At 43.6% G+C, this 24,116-nt stretch overlaps 2 protein-coding genes across 2 annotated transcripts in view; one reads left to right on the forward strand and one right to left on the reverse strand.

Moving 5' to 3' along the window:
* Positions 1-6,990, forward strand: part of ANKRD40 (ankyrin repeat domain 40) — a 30,518-nt gene extending 23,528 nt beyond the window's left edge. The window contains exons 3-5 of the mRNA XM_044004913.1: positions 1,685-2,161; positions 3,509-3,690; positions 4,476-6,990. Of these exons, the coding sequence (XP_043860848.1) occupies positions 1,685-2,161; positions 3,509-3,690; positions 4,476-4,622 (806 nt within the window). The 3' untranslated portion in view covers positions 4,623-6,990. The remainder of the gene's footprint in view (positions 1-1,684; positions 2,162-3,508; positions 3,691-4,475) is intronic.
* A 1,573-nt stretch (positions 6,991-8,563) lies between these two features.
* ABCC3 (ATP binding cassette subfamily C member 3) overlaps positions 8,564-24,116 on the reverse strand; it is an 81,444-nt gene continuing 65,891 nt past the window's right edge. Inside the window, exons 27-31 of the mRNA XM_043964801.1 lie at positions 20,268-20,414; positions 19,840-19,998; positions 18,073-18,239; positions 12,595-12,789; positions 8,564-9,322 (exon numbers count right to left, since the gene is read on the reverse strand). Of these exons, the coding sequence (XP_043820736.1) occupies positions 9,214-9,322; positions 12,595-12,789; positions 18,073-18,239; positions 19,840-19,998; positions 20,268-20,414 (777 nt within the window). The 3' untranslated portion in view covers positions 8,564-9,213. The remainder of the gene's footprint in view (positions 9,323-12,594; positions 12,790-18,072; positions 18,240-19,839; positions 19,999-20,267; positions 20,415-24,116) is intronic.

A 24,116-nucleotide genomic window follows, 5' to 3' on the forward strand; every position in this document is an offset into this window, starting at 1 on the left:
AGGGATAGATTGAAAGAAAACCAAATGCAGTTTTTGAAACCAAGGGAAGAAGTATATACAGTAGGAGGTAATGGTCAATTGTGTCAAAAACTGAAAGTAATGAAGGGTGAGGGCTGAAGAAGAGTCATTAGATTTGATGATTAAAGGTGGGGGATTTTTGAGAATGCATTTTCAATACTTGGGGGATGTGGGGGCCATAGTACAAGGAGTTAAGGAGAGAGTGAGTACGAAGATAAAGAGATGTTCATTGCAGACTTTTAAAAGAGGTTTGGCAGTAAAAGGGAGATGATAGACAAGATGGCAGTTGAATGAAGTTAAAGGAAGGATTTCTTAGAAGTGGGAAGAGCTGAGTAAGTGTAATCAAATGTTGTTGCTGTTGCTCCTTTGTTCTCAGAGAGGACCATGACATCAGGGTGATGTCATGACTTGCAGTGAATTGGGTTTAAGTGAGGAAGGGCTCTGCAAGGTTGCCAGCTTTACTCTTTCCTCGAGATCCATCTGGGTCCAGTGGCAAGACAGATATCAGGATGACTGGAGATGGCCCCAGATGTTTTTAGGCAATTGGGGTTAAGTGACTTGCCCAGGGTCATACAGATAGTGTCCAAGGTCAGGTTTGAACTCAGGTCCTTCTAACTTCAGGGTCATTGTTCTCTATCCACTGCGCCACCTAGCTGCCCCATAGTCAAATGAGGAGCTAGTGAAAAGAGAGAAGTTGAGGATACATGAGACTATGTGACAGCTGGAACAGCTTGCTGAAGGAGATGGGAGGGAACGAGTGAAGGAATCGATGATTAAATGAATGACAAAATATGAAGTGCTGAGCATTGTGCTAAGAGCTGAAGATACTAATAGGAAAAAACAAGGCATACTCCATAAGGTATTCAGATTTAGAATGGATGGAAAGAAATAGAATCGATAAGGGTTCAGCAGTGCAACTGATGGCAAGACCTAGAAGTCCTTAGTGTACACCACCAAGTCAGATGATGTACCCAGGGTCTGGAGAGCATAGTGGCAGTGTAGATGGTCAGGCCTGGTGTCCTTCATCTCACTGGAAGACTTGTCGATGACTCCGAGCTCCTCTCAGAAACAGTCATGTCCCTCTTGCCCATGGCTGCCATGGTTCGGGAGGAGGTAAAGGGAAAGCAATGGGGCAGGGCAGTCTCGACTCCTGCACCGATTCTTCATGTCAGGCTGGCCTCCACGAGGTCTTGTTGGATCAGGATCCACTGGGGATATTAAGGGCTCAGAGGGCTTAGTTCTGCTGATGAGTAGAGATGATTTCTTGTGGCTAGTAGGAAGCACAAAAGTGTGGATGATGATGCTAAGAAGTTTTGAGAAATGTGAAACTAAGGCTCTCATGCCAGATGGGCTCCTCTCAGTGAAGTAGGAGGCTAGGTCATCTGCTGCATCTTTTGAGGAATGGTTTGGAGCAAGAGCTAGGAAAAGAAAAGATTGGAACAAACACTGGGGAATGAGGTAGGGAGTTGATAAGGGGAGGAGTAGAATTGTTGAGCCCCGCTGAGATTTCAATTCATAGTTTGATTTCATGATTCACCCTCAGCAAACCCAATATGAGGGAAACATTCTTCTAACAATTAATTAATTACTAGTAATTAATTACTAGCCAGAGTATCTGTCATGTACCTATTCATGCTAGTTTCCTAACCGTTTTTTTCCTTTTCAGTGGAAGAAGATGATGATGACCTTCCAGAGCTGAAGAAAGATTCAGAACTGCCCTTTGTTCCCAATTATTTGGCTAACCCACCCTTCCCTTTTACATACACTACCACACCAGACGGTTTAGCTCAACTGCAAAATGGGAGATCCTCCACACCTCCTGCATCACCTCCATCAGATCACTCGCTTCCTGTGGTGCCACCTGGTGAAACATCCCGACCAGGGTCCTTTTCACATGACCACACCTCCTTGGCACTAGTCCAGAATGGGGACATGTCTGTCCCCTCTGCCATATTTAGAAAACCAGAAAGCACAAAACCTGGTCCTGTTTGTCAGCCACCTGTGAGTCACAACCGCTCCCTGTTCTCTCCTGTCACACCCAAGCCACCAGTATCTCTGGATCAACCGAACGGGGCTTTTACAGGACCAACACCAGCATTCCAGCCATTTTTCTTCACTGGAGCTTTTCCATTTAATATGCAAGGTAACATGTTAGCAGACCTGCCCTTGGGACACCAGGTAGATAGTACAGGCCTTGTGTTTCATCTACTCCTTTGTGAAGTACCAAAGTTGCTGGTAATGGTGGTTACAGGTGTGCTGTGAGGGTACCACACAGATAGGAGAAAAAAAAAAAACAGTAAACAAAGATAAATAACTGTCCTGGGTTTTCATAAAATTAGACCCCAGTTTGATGGGGAGCTGAGAGAAGACGACCAAAGGCTCTAAGGAGAAGAGCACTTAAAAACCAAGGATCTATATTTATAGTTCTGAGCTATTAGTCTGAGATGAGATTTTATGTAGCAGAATTACCCTTTTTTTAAAAATGATTCATCATTTTGAGGTCTGACACATTCTTGCTGATAGCTTCTGCATACTTCTGGCATCAGAATTGCTTAAGCTTATCTTAGTAACCTGCTAGCCCACTAGCCTTTTACCTCCCTTCTCTCCCTCCTCTTCCTCCCATCCTTTTGTAACTCAGTTCTTAAACCTGTTTCTAAGCTTTCATTGACTGATGAGACTCTCCAGCAGTGAAGTCAGCCTTGTCCTTTCTAATATCTAAGACAAAAGCTCAAATTTATACAGTGATAGTTGATACTTCGAGAACATATGATTTCATTCAGTGTAATACAGATTTGGCCATAGGAAAGCATGAAAACTCACCCAAGATCCCATAGTACGTTAGCTATTTGGTTCAATGAAGTACAACAAATATTTAAGTACCTTTCCTGTCCCCAGCAGAGAGAGAGAAAAAAATAAAAACAGTCCCTTCCCTCTAAGAGTTTACATTCTAATGAAATTATTTTCCCATTATTCTGGAATTCCTAAGGACTAGGGCTTTATAAAAGGGAATTTGTTTTTGTTTTTGTTTTTTTGGTGAGGCAATTGGGGTTAAGTGACTTGCCCAGGGTCACACAGCTAGTAAGTATTAAGTGTCTGAGGCCGGATTTGAACTCAGATACTCCTGATCCCTGGGCTGGTGCTCTATCCACTGCGCCACCTAGCTGCCCCTGGAATTTTTTGAAAAGCAGTTCACACATGGGTTCTAATAGCATTAGATAATTGTTTTCTGCTACTTTAATGATGAGCTGATCAAAATGACTTCTATTAGGATCCATATTTTAGGGCATTCGTCATGAAAAGTTAAAGCTAGGATTGGAAATCAGAAATTAGTTTTCCTTGGTGGTGAGTTGTAACACTAAACTGCATAGCCTCAGGAACAGAACTTTGATATGGGAAAGATCTGAAATTAAATGGGATAGCTATAGAGAGCATTTCAGTGAGTTGGATTTCTTAAAAGTGATTTGTTTTGCTTTTTTTTTTTTTTTTAAAGAGCTGGTACTCAAGGTGAGAGTTCAGAATCCATCTCTTCGAGAAAATGACTTCATTGAGATTGAACTTGATCGACAAGAACTCACCTACCAGGAACTGCTTAGAGTGAGTTGCTGTGAACTGGGGGTTAATCCAGAACAAGTGGAGAAGATCAGAAAGTTACCAAATACTCTGTTAAGAAAGGTGAGAATGTGGGGCTGGAGTGTGAATATTTGTTTTTTGCCTTATGTATTCGAAATCAGAATGCTACATTGACACAGCCCAGTTCCTGTTGGGCTTTGAAACCTGGATAGAGGAATACCAGGCAGAAAATGAGCAGAGATGTAGTCCTCTAAAGTCTTTTCCATCTATCAAGCCTGGAGATAGAGTCTGTCCTTCCTGAAGACATGAAAAAGAATGTTTTAAATTAGCTATTTACCTGTACCTATCCCAATAGTCATTTGTTTTCAGCTACTCTAGTAATGAAGTCGTCAGAATGCCTTCAGTGCCCTCTTCTAATCATAATAAAGTAGATTATATTAAGATATGCACATAACCACCAGTACTTTGGGGTTCCCTCTCAGAGAGAGCTGATCTACTCCCTGTGGTGCAGTGGATAGAATGAGACTTGGAATTGGGAAGACCCAAGTTTGAATCCCAAGTCAGACACTTACTAGCTCTATGACCCTAGACAAATTACTTCACCTCTCTGAGCCTCACTTCTCTCCTCTGTAAAATGAATATGATCACAGGCCTGCTATGAAGATCGAAAGATAAACACATGCAAAGCACTTTGAAAACCTGAAAGCATTATACAGATACTCTTATTGATATATGCATAGATAGAACCCTGACCACTCCTTCTTCTGGGCTTCTTTTAACCCTGACCACAGCCAGTGATTCTGGGGTTTAGCAAGTGTCAAGGTGTGTATGTACACATGGAACCAAATGGATCCTTCATTATTCATTGCTACTCATTTTTATTTCAGGACAAAGATGTTGCCCGGCTTCAAGATTTCCAAGAGCTGGAACTGGTTCTGATGATCAGTGAAAATAACTTTCTGTTCAGAAATGCTGCATCAACACTGACCGAAAGGCCTTGCTATAATAGGAGAGCTTCCAAACTGACTTACTAACAGCATCAGGGATCCTTACCACTGAGTACCAGGAAGGCACATGTCAGTTCCTGTCCGAGGACAAACCATTGATCTAAAAATCAAGGCTAACGCCCCCAGATTCTGCACAGTTACCTGAGAGGGCCACGGGTACCACAGCACAGTGCATACTAACACAGTTATGCCCGCAGCTGTCAGTGACAATTGCAATTTCTGACCAAGTAGAAACCCTCAACCCACAAGCAGTGGTGCTGCTCTTCCTTGTCTCTTGGTGCACAAACTCCTTGCTTAAAGCTTCGAATCCCTGAAAAGTTGCCCAGAGAGACAAAAGCTAAAGGTTTCTTTATAGAGTGTGTTTTATCTGCAGAATGAAAGAGCCCCTGGCAAAAGGGCAGAGGGTGGAGCCTGTTCTTAAACCAAACTCTTAAACACTACCTTAAGAGGAAATGCTCTTTTCCTGGTGGTGATTGCACACAGTTCCCATTTAGTATAAGCTAAATGGAGTGGGGAATAGCCTGAAAAGTATGTCTGACTGGACAGTTTCAAAGCTTCAGTATGGTGGGGGCAAATACAGGTACTAGACAGATGAATTTATGTGACTTGCAGCTATAAGCTAATGCATTCAGAAATGTTACTCAGGTTAAAGGTATTTAAGGCTACAGTAACACACCCTAGTTGTAAATATGCTGTCGACCAAAATAGCTTCCCTCCTGTTTTCCTTTGTAAAAACCCATTCATGACTGCTTCTCTGTTCACGGTATGAAAATCATTGCCTAGAAAATAGGTGTCTGCATTAACTTCTTAGTGGTCACTAGAGGTCTCTCTAATGCTTCCTAAAAGAGTAACCAGCATTTTTACTCCTTGAAGCAATTACTGTCATCAACATGCTTAATTTCAACATGTCGGAGCCCAAATGCTGCAGTCCCAGGGTCTCCACTTTCATTTTCCATTAGAACTGAAAAGCAATTTTAAGGTTGTTTTGTTGCTATTTTGAAGGCTATTGTGAAAAACAGCAGAAAAGGGGTTAGCATCTTTATTTTTATATCAAAAATAAAGGTTATTTTAAAATTATTAGGATTTCTATGCAACTTGAAACTCTGTTGCTTTTGTAAGCAAATTATGTTGGATCTTTGAGTTTTGTGTTTTTCTACTTAAAGCCAATTGTAAGCTTCACATGACTTTCTGAAATAAGTTAATTGAGACTCTTGTGCATGGCATAAGAATTTTTTAATGGATTAATTCAAGGTTCTTTTTTTCTTCCAGTGTCTTTAGTGCTAAAGAAAAGCTACTGTCTTGTTTAAACTAACAGCTTAACTTCAGAAATAGGAATTAGCACACTTAAACAAACAAGATGGTAGGGGACAGGAAGCCAGCTGTTGAATGGCATCCCTGCTGTCTTAGGAAGCTTTTTTTCCCCATAGTGCCTATAGTTTCCAAAGAAACTTAACTTCCTAACTGTGTTAACTTAATTTTATTGGAACACTACAATTCAGTGAGAATGTACAAAAGATGTCAGTGGAATAGAATGTTGTCCTGGGGTAATGGCCTCCTGCTGCTACCTAAATGCTGAAGCTGGGTTGAGGTGTTTTTCAAAGCCAGCTTAATCCTGTATCAGTCTGTTTTGCAACTTAATTCTTATTCTACCAAATTACTGATTGTGACTTACCCTTGTACTAGGTGTTTATATAGTAGAATGAAGGTTATTTATTACTTACTTACTTTCTCCTAAGTGGTTTAAGGTAGAGACCTCCCGTGTGCTTCAGCCAACTGGAAAGTGAATTTACCCAAAAGTACTAACCATTTTTTGTTTTGGAAAAAGATTTCACATTGTACTGATATGGTGATGGCCAGGTCTCTATCAGAGGAAATAAGCCTAGTATGATCTCACCTCGAACCTACTTGGAATAAAACTCTTCCAGCCACATATGGTAGTAGTTGGTGGCTGGATGTGGCTCTCCAATGTAGCAACAGGTAGACACAACCCAGTGTAGTTCTCAGGCTTATTCTGTCTTCAGTCAGCTCTGAAAATAGTCAAAATGAAGGGACTTGTGGGGACTGAGAGGGTATAGACTTGCTCTAAATACTGATCTCCTTCCTAAAACTGTTTCTAGTCGGTCGGTTGAAACTCACATTTAGCATCTGAATTATAATGCACAGTTGCTGGTAGGTGAGTTTAATGTCTTAATCTATGCATTCAGAGAAATATTTTTATATGCTTTGTGTAATTTATAACAAGAATTTTTTTTAGCTTTGTTAACTGTGAATCTCCCCCAACTGCATATTTGAAGCATGTGTTCACACCACGTATAAAGATCTGAAGGTTTTTCTCTTCATGCATTGCTGACTATTTAAACACAACAAGTATTATTAAAATTAAATATTAACTGCCTGAAGTCTAGATCATTTATTTCATTCCTGGGTTTTGCTAAAACAAGTATAGTATCACAACATCTATAACTAGTGGAAAGTCTCAGGGCAAAGAATCTTTGGAATGATAGAGATATTTTACTCCTAGACCTGCTGCTGCAGCCAAATTGTCATTGTTACCCAGAGATGGACATTTTGTTTAGCGTTCTTTCCACTGTCCATAGCAGGAGCCTTTATTTCCCCAGAGCAGTCAAGCATTCGAGATATAGAGGTCATTCCTGATTAAACCAAAATTTGTGATAATCCCAGTTACATTATAGAACAGAGACTGACATGGGCTGTCAGCTTCTGTCATGGTAGCAGTAAGAGCAGAGGCCTCTGAAGACAGGAAAGGAGGAGCGAGCTTACACCTTCAGTTCTTTTGACTGGGAAAGATGGAGAATTTATGTTGTTTTAAGGAAGCCAGACCCTTAAAAAGCAGGCCTCCTTCCAAATTGGCCTAATAAATCGGAATGCATCACTGAGACCTTTTCTTAGCGCCAACCAGGGGCAGAATAATTTGGGCATGTTTGCTCTCATCGTTGCTTTATCATAAGGATGGAAGACTACCCCATGCCCATAAAGATCTGAAAAGAAGCAGCCTGCCAAAAAAAATGTGATTAACCTTTTACCAAATGGTTTTGCTGCAGAGACTGACCCAGAATATGTGGGAAAACTAGATCAAAGAAGGTATGTATACACCAGCTTCAAACCCACTCAAGACAAATTAAAGCAAATACAGAAGCAAAGAAGTTATAACATACCCGGGAAGGAAAGACATATGATACAGGGAGATGACTCTGACCCACCCAACACCCTTCCCCCCAAAACAAAACAGGCTAATCCTTAAGAAAGAAGAGAAATTTGTTCCATTTCACAAGTTTGATACTTGAAGCAAGCTTTGCCCCAAAGAAGATAAACCTGTTTTCATTCCCCTGCTTAAAGATTTAGGATTTAATTTGTAGCCCTGGCACCTTGTTCACTAACCTGGCATTGTTAAGTTGTATAGGCAGGATATATATAGGATATATAGGCCTCCCAGTGCCAGACAGAATCAACCTAACTGACTCTGCTCTCTGGCCCCACAACTCCCAGTCTCAGTGGAAAGAGGTGCCTGTTAGTCTTAAGAGAATGAGTGTAGGGATCCTTATGATGCTTTTGAAGTTTTCCCCAAGTCCCTGTAGTACAGATTGCAGCTAGATCAAAGGATCCATGTTTCTTACCTTTTCTCAGAACCTACACAGCATGGCAAAAGCTTCGGTGTTTTAGTGTTTTGAGTTTTCCAGACATTTGCAACCAGGTAGATGTATTTGCTCCCTTCTTGAACTCTTTTTTTTTTTTTTTTTTGCAGGGCAATGAGGGTTAAGTGACTTGCCCAGGGTCACACAGCTAGTAAGTGTCAAGTGTCTGAGGCCGGATTTGAACTCAGGTACTCCTGAATCCAGGGCCAGTGCTTTATCCACTGCACCACCTAGCTGCCCCCGCTTCTTGAACTCTTACACACACACACACACACACACACACACGAATAAACAGCACCTGTGTATAGTGGCTACCATATAGCTTTTATTTCATCAGTGCTCTGGCTTTAATAGCTTCATATCTCGAAATGCAGGACTAGGTACCTGAGTGTGGTTCTGGGTTCAGTGTTCTTCCCAGTAAAAAAGATTTCTTTTTAAATACTTTTGTATAGAAAATATGAGAAAAAAAGGTTTTTTGGGGGATGGGTTTTGGGGCCTGCAACAGTGTCAGTCTAGATTTTATTTTTCTATACTTTTGTATAGAAAAATAAGAATATAAATTTGGAGCTGTTCTGGGGTATGCCACAGTGCCTCTCTAACATGTTTATGTTGAAGGAGTAGTACTGTGAAAAGGCCACAGTTTGGGGAGTGAGGAGACTCTATTCTAATTCAGGCATGGCCAATAAGAAGCTCTGTCACTGTGGGCAAGTCTCCTCCTTGCCACAGGTAACTCAGCTAGTGTTTGGATCTGGATCTTCTGGCTCCCAGTCTGGCATTTGCTATTGTACTAAACTGCCTCCCTTTAAAACAAGGGGATTGGATTAGATGAACTATCAAGTTCTCTTTTTGCTTGTAAGTTCTGCAGTTCTTTGCACAGTATTTAAAAAAAAAAAGTCCATTCTCTGTTATTTTTCCCCTGCAAAGGGAAGCCAGTGATGACTAGAATTAAAATGTGTAGAGGCCGTTTAAGCAAGTCCAGCATCTTTGGCCATCCCATAGAAGATGCCTCTAGCCATGATGAGATTGGTTGGAGAATCAAATTCTGCTATTGTCCCTTTGTCCAGAACCAGGACCCTGTGCCGGAGAAGGGAAAAATCAGATGTTTATCACCAGCCAAATCCTCCACAAATCCCACTTGGTTTAAACTAAAGAAGTCTCCCCCTCCCCACCCACCCGCACCTTGCCCACCTGCCTTTGGGGAGCTGACACCAGGCCACTCTGGTCTGGAGAAAAGATTACCTACACTATTTCCCTACACAGAAAACAGCATAGAGAATGTACATCCTGCGCGCATGTGCGCGTTATAGATCCTTTTTCTTTCCCTGTAAATGGGGTGATTTCAGGGATAAAACACCAGGCCTGATTCATCTCTGCCCGCTTAGCAGCTGCAATCTTCCCTAATGAGTCCTCTCCCTGCCCGACTCCTCTCTGAACAGTCACATGGTATCGCAAGGGCTGGGGAGAGGCTGCTGGGGTTGGTAGCTGCAAACCCCAGCTCTTCTTTGCTTTTAGACCTCTTTCTAAAAGCGCACACACAAAGGCAAAGGCGGAGGGATTGCTAACGAAGCCCAAACAGTTTCTTCTTCTTCACCACAGGGAGGGAGCCAGGCTGCAGCATGAGGCCAGGCTGAAGACGTGTGCAGTGGAGGCCGCAGGGGTTGTCTCTATAACTAGACGGGGAGTTGTGGCTGTGATCCCAGAGGCAGCAGCAAAGTTCACCAAAACACCCACCGGAGCGATCCCTTCGCCCCCCTTCTGTCTCCTGCCTTTCTTCCCAGCCTGGCTGCTGCATTCTCTTATTCTCCCAGCTCCCAGCCAGCTTTGTTCTGCCTCAGCCGGATGAATGACACATCCTTGCTCACAATGAAGCTGCCTGGGGACAAAGAGCCAGGCAGAATCCAGGATGATTGCCACTGTCCACCTGGGCCCTGGGCCCAGGCCAGAGGAAAAGCCAGTGGGGTGGGGGTAGGGGCCCCGTGGGCGGGCAGCAGGGAGGGAAAGAAGAGAAAGGAGCTGGAATTTCTGGCCTTTTTTCAGAGGGGGCCCTGCTCTCCATCTCTTTCGGGGAGGAAAACCCTGAGATGAGGCTTTTGCGCCTTTCTTGCAGGGAGGAGGAGTCTGGATATGGTTCCCCATTTGGTCAGAAGCACATCCCTGCCTTCTTCAGTCTCTGGAAGGATGTGCTTCTCTGTAACAGATCCCTCTTTCTCCACAACCAACAGCCCTTACCTTGACCCAGGAGGGGCATATAGTTTCCCCAGACCCAAGCAAGGGTGATTAAAATGCTTTCCAATACTATCTGATGCAGGAAGGCAACAGTGGAGAAAAGGCTGGATCTAGACTCTGTGGGCTTGGACAAGCCCCTGATTTCCTGTGTGACTGTGGACCAGTCACTTAAACCTCTCTGGGCCTCAGTTTCCTCATCTGTAAAACGAGGAGGTCAGATTAGAGGCCCTTTCAGGTCCCTTCTGGCTCCCAACCTATGATCCTATTGACCAGAGCCTTGACTGTTCCAGAAGGTGCCTCAGCCTCCAGGCTCATCCTTCCTCTAATGGACACACCTTATGTATGGCTGTGGCTGGTCAAGGTACTCCACATGCTCTGGGGTTCCTATGGAGAGTGAAGGACCATCGCTTCCCATTCTACAGAAAGCCCAGAACAATTCTCTTCCTACAAGAATCTGTAGCTGAGGGGCAGCTAGGTGGTGCAGTGGATAGAGCACCGGCCCTGGAGTCAAGAGGACCTGAGTTCAAATCTGGACTCAGACACTTAACACTTACTGGCTGTGTGACCCTGGGCAAGTCACTTAACTCCAATTGCCTCACCAAAAAAAAAAAAAAGAATCCATAGCTGGAAACTGGTCACTCTGGACATTCAAACTTTTGTTCAGAGTCTCTTCTCCTTGCCATAAGGTAATGGAAAAGCATTGTTAAGTGTTTGTTATATGCCCAGACCGGGGATACAAACAGAAAAGAGAAACAGACCCTGTTCTTAGATGCCTCACAAGCTAATTAGGTCAGACTATATAAAGAAGGAGTCGGTTTCAAGGCAGATGGAAAAGCAAGGAGGTACTTAGGGTCTTTCAAGCAAAATAGCAGCACAGATAACAAGGCCTCAAGAGCCTCAGAGAGCAATGGCAGGACAGTGGGTCCCCCCACCATGCTTTCCTTCACTCCTGCTCTCAGGCCATTTCCTCCTGTCACCTTGTCTCTCTCCTCTCCTCTTCTTCCCTAATCCCTAATGGTAACCTTCCTCCATTCTCCCCCAACTCTGGAGCCAAGAACTGTGATCAAATACTCTGCTATTGTTCCTGGACGGGGCTTATCAATATCTTCCCCTATGGGCAACTCTGGACTAAAGTGCCCCTCACTGGCCACCACTCCCTTTTGTGTTCTCTACCCCTCTGTAAGCTCTTGGAGAGCAGGGTGTCTCCGTTTTTGTATTTGCATTTCTAGTACTTAACTCAGAGCTTGGCACATAGGAATCAATCACTTAAATACTTATCCATTCTTTAAATGGCAGTGGATCCAAGGGTTGGGAATAGAGAGGGCCTTTGAGTTACCTCTTGCAGAAGTATATATAATACACATATACATACATGCATACATATATTGTGTGTATATACATATGTGTGTATGTAGGTACACACGTGTGTGCATGTGCATACATGTTTGTGTGTCTATCTCTTAGCTGTGTGAGTCTGGCCAAGTCACTTAACCTGTCTGTCACAGTTATCTGTAAAACAGATAACAATAGCACTTACCTTTCAGGGTTGTTGTGAGGTTCAAATGAGATAATATTTGTCAAGGGCTCAACACACAGACACATAGACATATCTAAGTATGTGTATGCCTGTGTGTGTGCATGAGCGCACGCATGTATAGCCTTCCTTCACCCCCATCCCCATTAACTGTCTTCCCAAGGCTCAGTTCCAGTCCCACCCGGCTTTCCCAAATAGTCCACGACTGCTACTTCCTCTGAATTTCTATACTACTTATTGTCTGTATTACTCATTGGGCACTTAGCATAATAAGTACATTAGACTGGGATTTATCTTTTCGTGGATATGCCCTATCTTTCCAAAGAGCACAAAGACTCTCTTGGGGAAGAGACTGCATTTTTGTATAGATTCTCTATGTTCTTTGCAGGCCTTTTACATAGTAGGCACTCAATAAATGTGTACATGTATGATGACAGCAAATTGAGCCTTAAGAATCTGCCTCCCTTACTCAGTACAATACTGGGCCTTGTTTTATTCACTCATCCATGTGTCCTCAATAGTACCATGCCAAAATAAAACCAAGATCGGAATCCCATAATCTAAAAAACCACCATGTGCCTCTTACCTGGTGTAGTCCATGATGGTGTTGAGCCTGTGGGCAATGGTCAACACTGTACATGCCTCAAACTGGGTCCGAATGGTGGCCTGGATGAGGTCGTCTGTCTCCAAGTCAATGGCCGCTGTGGCCTCATCCAACACCAGGATCCGACTCTTCCGGAGCAGGGCCCTGGCTAGGCACACAAGCTGCCTCTGCCCCACACTGGGGAAAGATAGGGGGTCTCAGGATATGCTCCAGTCCCTCTGGTTAAGCCCCTGTTCTACTCCCACCATCAGTACAATAATCCACAGTCCTGACTGTTTGACCTCTAGTTTCTAAGTAACGATAAGCATTCTTTTTTGTGTGAGACAATTGGGGTTAAGTGACTTGCCCAGGGTCACACAGCTAGTAAGTGTTAAGTGTCTGAGGCAGTATTTGAACTCAGGTCTTCCTGAATCCAGGGCCAGTGCTCTATCCACTGTACCACCTAGCTGCCTCACAACAAGCATTCTTGCTTACTCCACTATATCCTGCAACTCTAGCTGGCCAAGGCCCAGGAACAGAAAATTTGTCAGTCAATAAGCATTTATTAAGTACTTACAGATACAAAGAAAGGGGGAAAAGCCACAGTCCCTATTCTTAAGGAACACATATTCAAAAGGGGGAGATATCATGGAAAGAGCAACATGAAAGCTGAGTCTCTGTGGCTAATACTGACCCTCAGCAAAACTGAAATCAGAAAGTTTGTTCTTTGGACAAGTCAATCCTTGTCCCATAAGAATGTAAGCTCCTTGGGGCAGCTAGGTGGTGCAGTGGATAGAGCACCAGCCCTGGATTCAGGAGGACCTGAGTTCAAATCCGGCCTCAGACACTTGACACTTTCTAGCTGTGTGACCCTGAGCAAGTCACTTAACCCCAATTGCCTCACTTGAAAAAAAAAAAGAATGTAAGCTCCTTGAAGGCAGAGATGATTTTTCTTTGGTCTTTGCATCCCCAGTACAATGCCTAGCACATAATAGTAGCTTAATGAATATTTATTGATTAATTGATCAATACTCTGATATTCTCTCCTTTCTCTGATCAAAACCTACTTTCTGGGAAAGACCAAAAGCTAGCTATTTACACCTTAGTCTAAACAAGTGGAAGTCAACTGCCCTAGGTATTTTTCTTTTAAGCCCTCTCTCTCACTTGTGGAACGAAGACCGGATTCCCTCTGAAAGAAACTGCATACATTGCCAGACCTATAGAAGAAGGTATTTGAAGAGCCAGGGAATCCTTGATATCCCTGAAATCATAACATACAGGGAAATACAAGTGAAGTTTATCAGAGCTCTGTGTGTGTGTGTGTGTGGGGGGCATGTCCTGTGTATGATAGCAGTAGGGGTAAAATCATGGGATTCAGGAGAGACCTAAAGGTAGGTCTGGGCCTGCATCTGAAAACTAGGCCACGCCAACCTTTGACCTTGGACTCTGAAGGCTGAGGATGAAAGAAGAATCTTTTCAGTCTCAGAGGCAGCTATTTCCCCGCCTGCCTGCCTAGGAGGACATTTCTCTGCTGTCTCTCAACTTGGATGAGTCACTAGTACTTGTAAAGGAGCCAGGTCTCTTCTCTCTGCTGGCTGACCTCACCCCCAACTAATGAAGATTTTGGCTAGGGAGTGACAAATTGTGTACAGAATGGGGCTGATTTACAGGGTGGGAAGGTGGAGAAGGGTTGGCATAAGGCTTCGGCTGAATTTGCAGCATCTAGAAACTCAGGCGAAGGGGGGAGGGAATCTCAAAAAGATCACAACAACCTCCTCAAATCTCCCCAGGAAATTCAGAGTGGGAGGATCATCCCAGGGTCCTATTCCAACCTACATATGATAATAATTTTAACAGCTACCATTTAGATAGTGTCTGCTATGTGCCAGACACTGCACTTGTCACTTTACAAATATCTCATCTTATTCTTAAAACTACCCCGGGGAGACAGGTTGGCATTTTACAGTTAAGGAAGCAGAGGTTGTGACTCATCCAAGGTCACACAAAATATCCAAGGCTGGATTTGAACTCATGTCTCCCTGAGATGCCTGACTTCAGGCCCAGCGCTCTACCTACAATTATACTATCTAGGTATCTGAACATCTGTCTCAAAAATCTTCTCTTTCCTTTAGGTTTCCAGAGAAGGCGGCTCCGCCATGCACATTTTTGGGGGAGAGTTAAGTGACTTGCCCAGGGTCACACAGCTAGTATGCGTCAAGTGTCTGAGGTCAGATTTAAACTCAGGGCCTTCTGAATCCAGGGCTGGTGCTTGAAGGCTCCATCTAAGTCTATGTCCAGGTCATCAGGAAGCTTTTTCCTTTCATCTGATCCTTGCTTCTTCTCTAACAAAGGCATTTGAGCTCAGACTCATTGGCTCATAGAGGAATAGATAAAAGAGACTGAGTCCATCCCCCTCATTGCCCAGACGAGGAAACTTAGGCTCAGAAAGGTTAAATGACTCCACTGAATTGGGCAATGGGGAGAGCTCAGTGTCTACTAAAGTGGCCTCGGATTTTAGAGAGGTGAAGAGGGATGGATAATAAAGAAGCAAACAAACAACAACAAAAAAAGGTGAGGGGAATCCACACTAATAGAGCAGGGCTGGAGTGACCCCTAGGGGTCTGGAACAGGTTACATACATGCTTGCTCACACACCCCACAACATGTTTGTGCAGGAGAAGTCAGGCTGGGCAAAGTCTAAAAGACCATCCTTTGGGAAGGCAGTGTAGAGAGGACGAGGGGGGATCTCACCCCTTGTTTGAGGGTGCTGTATGTGGTAGGGAAGGGTTTTGGGGGGGAATGAGTGTACGTTCATAATCCCAGGGTCTTTTCTAGTACTAACTGGCTGCCTGCAGAGTCACTGCCCCTCTGCCAACAAGTAGATGGGAGATGAAGCTAGAGCTTAGGGCCATCATCCCAACTGGCTATTATAGAGGAGGGTTCAAGCATTAATTAAGCTCATTATTATTAATTAAGCTTATTATTATTATTACCTGTCTACTACTACAAGCCAGATACTGTGCCAAGCCCTTGACAAATATTATCTCATTGGATCCTCACAACAACCCTAAGAAGTAGATATTATTATTATCTCTGTTTTACAGATAAGGAAACTTGGACAGACAGAAGTTAAATGACTTGCCCAGGGTCACACAGCTAAGGAAGGGTCTGAGGCTGGATGTGAACTCAGGTCTTCCTAACTCCAGGACCATTGTTTTAGCCACCTTGTTGCCCCTACCCTAAGTGCAGCCTTCTATGGAGTCATCTCCTCCTCCTTCTCTTTTTCTTCCTCCATCTCCTTCGCCTTCTCCTTCTCTCCCTCCTTCTCCTTCAACAGCGAACAGTGCTTGGAACATGTTATTCAGTCATTTTTCGGCCGTGACCCAGTTGGGGTTTTCTTGGCAGAGATACTGGAGTGATTTGCCATTTTCTACTCCAGCTTATTTTACAGATGAGGAAACTGAGACAAACAGGGTAAAGTGACTTGCCCAGGGTCTCACGCCCAGTAAGTGTTGAGGCTAGATTTGAACTCAGATCTTCTTGACTCCAGGCCTGGGCATTCTATCCAATGTGTCACCTAGCTGCCCTGTCTGACACAGAGTAAGCACCACGTTAACAATAATATAGCTAATATTTCTATGGTGATTTTTGGTTTACAAAGTGATATGTATATCTATGCATACACACACACACACATATATATATATACACATACATTATATACATACTGTGTCACTGTGTCAAACAGTATGTTTTTGTCACTGAGAGGGAGATACATATGTGTATATACACATATATACATGTATGGCTATGTGTGTGTATGTGCATGTATATGTGTATACACACATATGTGTATGTATTTTTAAAAACAGGGGAGGGGAGAGAATTGTTCAGTTTTACACACTCAACCTCCAAGAGGTTGCACCTATCCTGTGATAGAATTTGTATGTGTGTATGTGTGTATATATGTGCATGTGTATATATATGTATATATGTATATGTGTGTATGTGTATGTGTGTATACTACTCTGAATATTTATTAAAATTTTTCAAGAAAAAAAATATATCTGTATGTACCTCATCTTATTTGAGCCTCTTACAGCCGTGTGAGTGGTTAGGTAATATAGGTATCATTATCTCTATTTCATAAGAGGTAGCATCGGCATAGTGGTGAGAGCTGGTCTTAGAGTCTTGCATTCAAGTCCTGCCCCTGACATATGCTGGCCATGCAATCTCATGTTAGGCCTTTAGCCTCTCAGTGTCCCAAGCAACTCCAAGAATAAGTTGCAGAAGAGGTGCTGATCTGTACTAGCAAAGGGAGTTCCCTTTTCCCTTTCTGGGAGTTCCTTATTCCAATGTTATCACAGGTCTAATCCAATACAAAAAAGGCCTTTTTCAGATTTAATAAAGAGGCTCTGAGGAGACAGCTAGGTGGCACAGTGGATAAAGCACTGGCCTTGGATTCAGGAGGACCTGAGTTCAAATTTGACCTCAAACATTTGACCCTTACTAGTTGTGTGACCCTGGGCAAGGCACCCTTAACCCTCACTGCCCAGCAAAAAAAACCAACAAACAACCCCCCCCCACACACACACACACATACACACAAAGGGGGTTCTAAGAAGTTGAGTTGTCTACCCAACTGATAAATAGCAGAATCAGGATTTGAACCCAGCTCTCTACTGGTTCCAAGTCCAGAGATTTTTGTACTATGACTTTGAGAAGGCCAAAGTGGTTTTCTAATCCAGCCACAAGCTTCTTTCTGTGCTAGACTTTGACTGTTGTATAAAATAATAATTAATAGGAATAACTGATATTATGGGTACACCTAGGTGACACAGTTGATAGAACACCAGGCCTGGAGAGAGGAAGACCTGAGTCCAAATGTGGCCTGATTCATTAGCTGTGTGACCATGGGCAAGTCACTTAACCCTGTTTGCCTCAGTTTCCTCATCTATAAAATGAGCTGGAGAAGAAAATGGCAAACTATTCCAGTATCTGTCAAGAAAACTCTAAATGGAGTCACAGAGAATTGGACTCGAGTGAAAAAAATGCACAACCCCAAAGTCACTGATATGACATGCCCGTGTTAACAAAGATAATCAGTACTGGCAGTAGGATTTGAATTTGGGTCTTCCTAATGACCAATCCATACACCATTCCATTAATCTGCTCAAATAGCTAGACATTCCTAAAAGCCTTCAAGAGAGACAGGTCCCTTGGGGCCATGCCTTGGACATCAGAAAGTGTTTCCTCTTATCTGGCTTAATCTCCTTCTTACCAGACCAAGGAATTTCAAGAAGTCAAGCATACTTTATTTCCACCGACCGACCCCCCACCCCCACCCCAAGGCATCCTTCAAAACTCAGGATGGTCAAGTTAAAAGGTCAAAAGTCTGAAACAGCCGTGGTTCACTTGACCCTGACTCAGCAAGCACTGGGGGAGGGAGGGAAGAGCTGCTAGCAGCCCCAGATTCCTTACCTAAGGTTCTCTCCTCCCTCAGAGCATTCAAAATCAAGGCCCTCTGGTCGTGAGCTCACAAACTTGTGCAGGTTGGAGAGTTCCAAGGCTTGCCACATTTCTTCATCAGAATATTTGCCAAAGGGATCCAGGTTAATTCTAAGAGTCCCTGAGAACAGGACTGGGTCCTGGGGAGACAAAGGAACAACAGTGAGGAACAATGAGAAGTCACTTTAAGTCTCAAAAAGAGTTTAAAACACATTATTGTCAACGGATCATCACAAGAAACTGTTAGGTAGGTGCTGTTATTATCATTCGCTCTCTTTTCCAGATGAGGAAACAGCCTCAGAGAGGCTGAATGAATTATTTGGTGATTTAGTTTATTTGATTTATTAAGCTTATTATAATTAATTAAGCTCACTGTTATTATTTTTTGTTGTTCTGTCACATCAGTCCCATTCGACTTTTCATGGCCCCATTTGAGGTTTTCTGGCAGAGATACTGGAGTGGTTTGCCATTTTTCCAGCTCATTTGACAGATGAAGAAACTGAGGCAAACAGGATTAAGTGATTTGTCCAGGTTCACACAGCTAGCCAGTGTCTAAGGCTGGATTTGAACTTGGGAAAATGAGTCTTCCTGACTCCAGGCCCAGCATTCTATCTACTGTGCCACCTAGTTGCCCTACTATCTGTTATTATTACCACCACCTGCCTACTCATTGTGCTAAGCACTCTACAAACATTATCTCATTTGATCTTTACAACAACAGGAAAAGTAGGTACTATTATTATTATCTCTGTTTTACAGATAAGGAAACTGAGACAGATAAAGGTTAAGTGACTTGCCCAGGGTCACAAAGCTAGTAAACGTCTGAGGCAAGATCTGAATCCAGGTCTTCCTGACTCCAGGTTTAATACTTTATTCATTACACTATGCCATCTCTATGAATCAAGTGCAGGTCTGGGGACCCACTGAGCCCAAAGCAGGGGCTAAAGAGATGGGGAAGGAAAGAGTAAATGAGGTCAGAGCAATCCCATCCTCTGAGAATTGAAAAAGCAGCCAGCCCAACAGAAAATCTCCCAATGAATCCCGGCCCCCCCATGCTCTGCACAGCTGCGATAAATCCCAACTCAAACATCCCTTGCCAATCACAAAGTCTTCTTGTTAACCAGGAACCAAGAGCAGCCTAATCTGACTCCAAAATGTCCAGTCGGCAGAAAACAAATCCCAGGAAAGCCAGAGGGGAGAAAAAAAGTTATCCAGATGTCAAAGCTGTGAGACTGAGAGATGCAGAGAGACTGGCAGAGGGATAGAGAGGAATTAGAGAGACCCACAGTCCTCTTGTTGCTGAGCATACTCCCCAGTTCTCTGAGAAAGACCCAGGGCCCAAATCCACAGCCCCTGTTGTTCCCCAGGTTTCTCCTTCAGCAATCCCCTACTGCTTCATCCCCTTCATAATGGGCCACCCAGAAGAGTCTGGGAGTCATAGCTCCCAGGCTAGAGGTGACAAGGGAGGTCCCCTAGACTCACAGGGGCTAGGCTCAGCATGGCATGGTGGAATATGAGCTGGAATTTGGAAAGGACCTCGGTTTGAATGTCAATTCTGCCACTTACTAGCTGTGAGACCTCAGGTAAGTCATATAACCTTTGTTTCCTCGTCTGTAAAAGAAAGGGGTTGGACCAGATCCCTCCTATCTCTAAAACTCTGACCGTGTGTTGGCACTGGTCCCCCATGGCTGCTGAGAGGATAGCTTATCCAGTCCTATGGTTGTGAAAGATGCTTTATACCTGGGGGATAATGGTTAGCATAGAGCGTAGGTCGTGGAGGCCAATGGATGCTATGTTGACTCCATCGATGTAGATCTCCCCCTGAGCTGCCTCCAGGATACGGAACAGGCAAAGAGTCATGGATGATTTGCCAGCCCCAGTTCGGCCCACAATTCCAACCTGGGGAATAATGGGAAGGAGATGTGGGATGGTGAGAGAGCAACACTGTATTGGGGAAAGGGTAGGGAGAATGCTCAGAACCCTGAATACCTCCAACCCCAGAGTACTAGAAGAAGGGGAGAGAAAGAATCAGAAATGGGGGCATCGAATCTTCAAGCATCATCTCTTTCAGAGCTGCATCCACAGGGGATGTGTTATGTAATCCTTGTTGCCCATCCCCTGCATGCAACTCTGAATAGCATCATGCCAGGCCCAGGGGCCTCACGTACCTTCTCTCCACCCTTCACTCGCAGACTCAAATTATTCAGCACCAGGTCCAAGCCTTCCCTATAACGCACAGAATAGTTCACAAACTCCACCTCCCCATGTTGGGGCCAGTCAGGGGGTGGGCGGCTGCCCTCGATCACCCAGGGGGCCTGGGGTGAGATACAGAGAGAGAGAGAGAGAGACAACAATGAGGAACATGGCAGGCACCTTCAGCCAGTCCTGGGGTCCCTCCACTCCTTCCTATTTTCCGGGGCCTCAGCTGCTTTATAACCCGCTTGACTCTCTCCTCTCCCTGCCCAGACCAGATGCTTTATAGTTAGCCTCTCTAATATGCTAGAATTTCTCATTCTCTTGCCCTACCACCAGACTTAACATAGCTCAACATTCCACAACCCAGCTCAACAACACAGACTGTGGAGCATTGCTAAGGAAATTATAAAAATATGCTGACTGAGCCTGAAAGAAATTCATGCTCTCCAATCTGAACTGGACCCTCAGTGATTGTTGGGAATCAATTTATACAGCTCTTATTAAGTAAGTCGCTATCCTCATTCCCCACAACAGCTGCTCCACACCTTCCTGCACCTCCCTCCCAGATGACCTTACTTTCTGGGAGTCACAGAGACTATCCGGTGCAGACTGCTTGATATTCTAAACAGCTACATGGCACAGAGTGGATAAAGTGCCTGGCCTGGAGTTAGAAAAACCTGAATTCAAATCCAGCCTTGGGCACTGTGTGACCCTGGGTCAGTCACTTAACCTCTGCTTGCCTCAGTTTCTTCAACTGTACAATGAAGCTAATAATAGCATTTACTTCCCAGGGTTGTTATGAAGATCAAATGAGATAAATCTTGGAAAGTTCTTAGTACAGTGCCTGGCCTATTGTTGTTTGTCCTTCATTCTTGAAAATGACCATGACATCAGGAGGTGACGTTATGACTGGCAGTGAATTGTATTTAAGTGAGGCCGGGCTATGCAAAATCACCAGCCTCACTCTCTCTTCCAGAGCCATCAGGGTCCAGTGGCAAGATATGTATCAGGATGACTGGAGATGGTCTCAGATGCAGTGGGAGACCTTGGCTTTTTGAAGCTAAGGTCTTCTGGCAGGTCTCAGTTTGCCTAAGGCAACACCCATTCAGTGGTTAAAGCAAAGAATGGCTTCCTGTTATTTATGAAGACCACATGAAGGCATTGGAAGGGTTGTAACCTACATTGGTGGAGTAAACAACAATGGGCCTTTGAATTACTTGAAGTCAATGGAAACAGCATAGTCCCAATGGCAAGGGCACTGACCCTGGAGACGGAGGGCCAGGGCACAAATCCCATCTCCAGTGATTATGACCTTGGGCAAGTTACTTAATTAACCTGGGCCTGTTTCCTCATTTGAATTTTTGAAAATTTTGAAATATTTGAAAAATAAAGGGGTAGGACAAGAAGGGAAGGGACTATGAGATCCCTCCTAGATCAATGGCACAAGGAAAAGAGCCCTAGTGATGCATTCAGAAGATGTGGATTCAATACTGCAAAGAAAAATATTAGGATTGTAGACTCACATTTCTAAAGCTGGAAGGCCATGTAGTCCAACCCCCTCCTTTTAGAGATGAGGAAACTGAGGCTCACGGTAGTGAGGTGACTCTCCCAAAGTCAAACAGGTTAGGATTTGAACCTAGGCCCTTTGACTCCTGAGTCTACACTCTTTTCCACACTGCCTCCTAAAATGAAACCAGCTGGAACATTAGTCTGAACTAAATAACCTAAGACTATCGTGACAGAAGCAACCTCTGAAGAAAACAACCACAAAACACTTGTTCATTTTATACCTAGTTTTAAAACTAGGCCAGATATTCAAATCCCAGTCCTGATGTTTGCTACTTGTATGACCTCAGGCACATCAGTGAAGATCATTAAGCCTCAGTTTCTTCCTTTGCAAAATGAAGGAGATAGACTAGATCTTCTCTGAGGGCCCTTCCTGCTCTGATTTATGATCCTAAATATAAAAGTATGCAATACAGCGTGCTGATTTTCCCTATAAAAATGCTTATTCCCTGTCATCCTCATGTTTCCATCTGTCACCACACTGTTCTTAGTACCTCACTAGTTCTCTTTATCCTTTTCTCAGAGAACAAAGTGATTCTTCCCCACGCCAGGGCCAAGACCTCGATTGGACTCTCATCACTTCTTCTCTTCCCTGGAACCTTAATCTACCCACTACCCCCTATTTTTTTAGATAGCTAGGTCACACAATGGAGAGAGAGTGGGGCCTGAAGTCAGAAAGACATCTTCCTGAGTTCAAATCCAGCCTTAGATACTTACTAGCTGTGTTTTCTGGGGCAAGTCACTTAATTCTGTTTACCTCAGTTTCCTCATCTATAAAATGAGCCAGAGAAGGAAATGGCAAATCACTCCAGGCAGGATCTTTGCCAAGAAAACCCCAAATGGGATCACAGAGAGTTAGACATGACTGAAAATGACTCAACAACAAAACCCCTCTTTTATTTCTTTTCTATTTAAAAAAATTCTGAACTTAAACACCAAATAAACTGGCCATTTCCATATACATAGTAGGAGAGAAAAAGAGGATTCTACATGAAATTACAGGTCCCTGTTTTGTACAGCTTTTTTTTAAAAGTATTGTTTAACCTATAGCTTTCAAAGCTATCCTGCTTTTATATGCTTCTTTTGGGTCTTCTTTCTATCCTCTTTCCTGTATTGTTTTATAATGTTTTATTTTTTTTTTCTTCTTTTTTTTTTTTTTAGTGAGGCAGTTGGGGTTAAGTGACTTGCCCAGGGTCACACAGCTAGTAAGTATTGTCTGAGGCCGGATTTGAACTCAGGTACTCCTGACTCCAGGGCCGGTGCTCTATCCACTGCGCCACCTAGCTGCCCCTGTTTTATAATGTTTTAAAAAAATTTTTGTGGGGCAATGAGGGTTAAGTGACTTGCCAAGGTCACACAGCTAGTACATGGCAAGTATCTGAGGCTGGATTTGAACTCAGGTCCTCCTGAATCCAAGGCCAGTGCTTCATCCACTGCAACACCTAGCTGCCCCTCCTGCATTGTTTTAAAAAATGCCTTGATAGTCCTCTTTTCTCTACTTTTTTTCCCTACTCTATCCCTATCCCTCCTCCCCACCCCCTTCACCTCCCACCCTCTCATTGGAAAAAGAAAAACAAAGCCTTTATAACAAATATGAGTAGCCATGGAAAACAAATCCCCACATTGCCTATTTCCAAAAGGGGTATGTCTCATTCTACATTTCGAGTCCACTACCCCCCTCAGTCAAGAGGTGAGCAGCATGTATCACCATCAGACCTCTGGAATCACAGTTGGACATTGCATTATTTAGAGTTCGCAAATCTTTCAAAGTTTCGTTTCAACATTTATGAAGTGTCTTCTAGGTACAAGGCACTAGGGAAGAAGGATAAATAGGCAGGTTCCTACCTTTGGGAATCCTATATTCTACTAAAATGACAATAATAACACCAGTAACTAAATTTATGGCAATTTCAGGAATGAGAAAGTACTAATGACTACAGGCTATGGGGGAACCAGGTGAGACTTCACAAAGCAAGTGTTTCTTTTTTTGTTTGTTTTTGTTTGTTTTTAGTGAGGCAATTGGGGTTAAATGACTTGCCCAGGGTCACACAGCTAGTAACTGTTAAGTGTCTGAGGCTGGATTTGAACTCAGGTACTCCTGACTCCAGGGCCGATGCGCCACCTAGCTGCCCCCCAAAAAGCAGGTGTTTCTTGAGTTGAACTTTGAAATAAATTAGGAATTCTGAGATTCTAAGATGAAAACAGCCTAGGTAAAGACACAGTTATGGAATGTCTGGTTCAGGGAACCACAGTTT

The sequence above is a fragment of the Dromiciops gliroides genome, chromosome 4, assembly GCF_019393635.1.
Source record: "Dromiciops gliroides isolate mDroGli1 chromosome 4, mDroGli1.pri, whole genome shotgun sequence".
Taxonomy (NCBI): domain Eukaryota; kingdom Metazoa; phylum Chordata; class Mammalia; order Microbiotheria; family Microbiotheriidae; genus Dromiciops; species Dromiciops gliroides.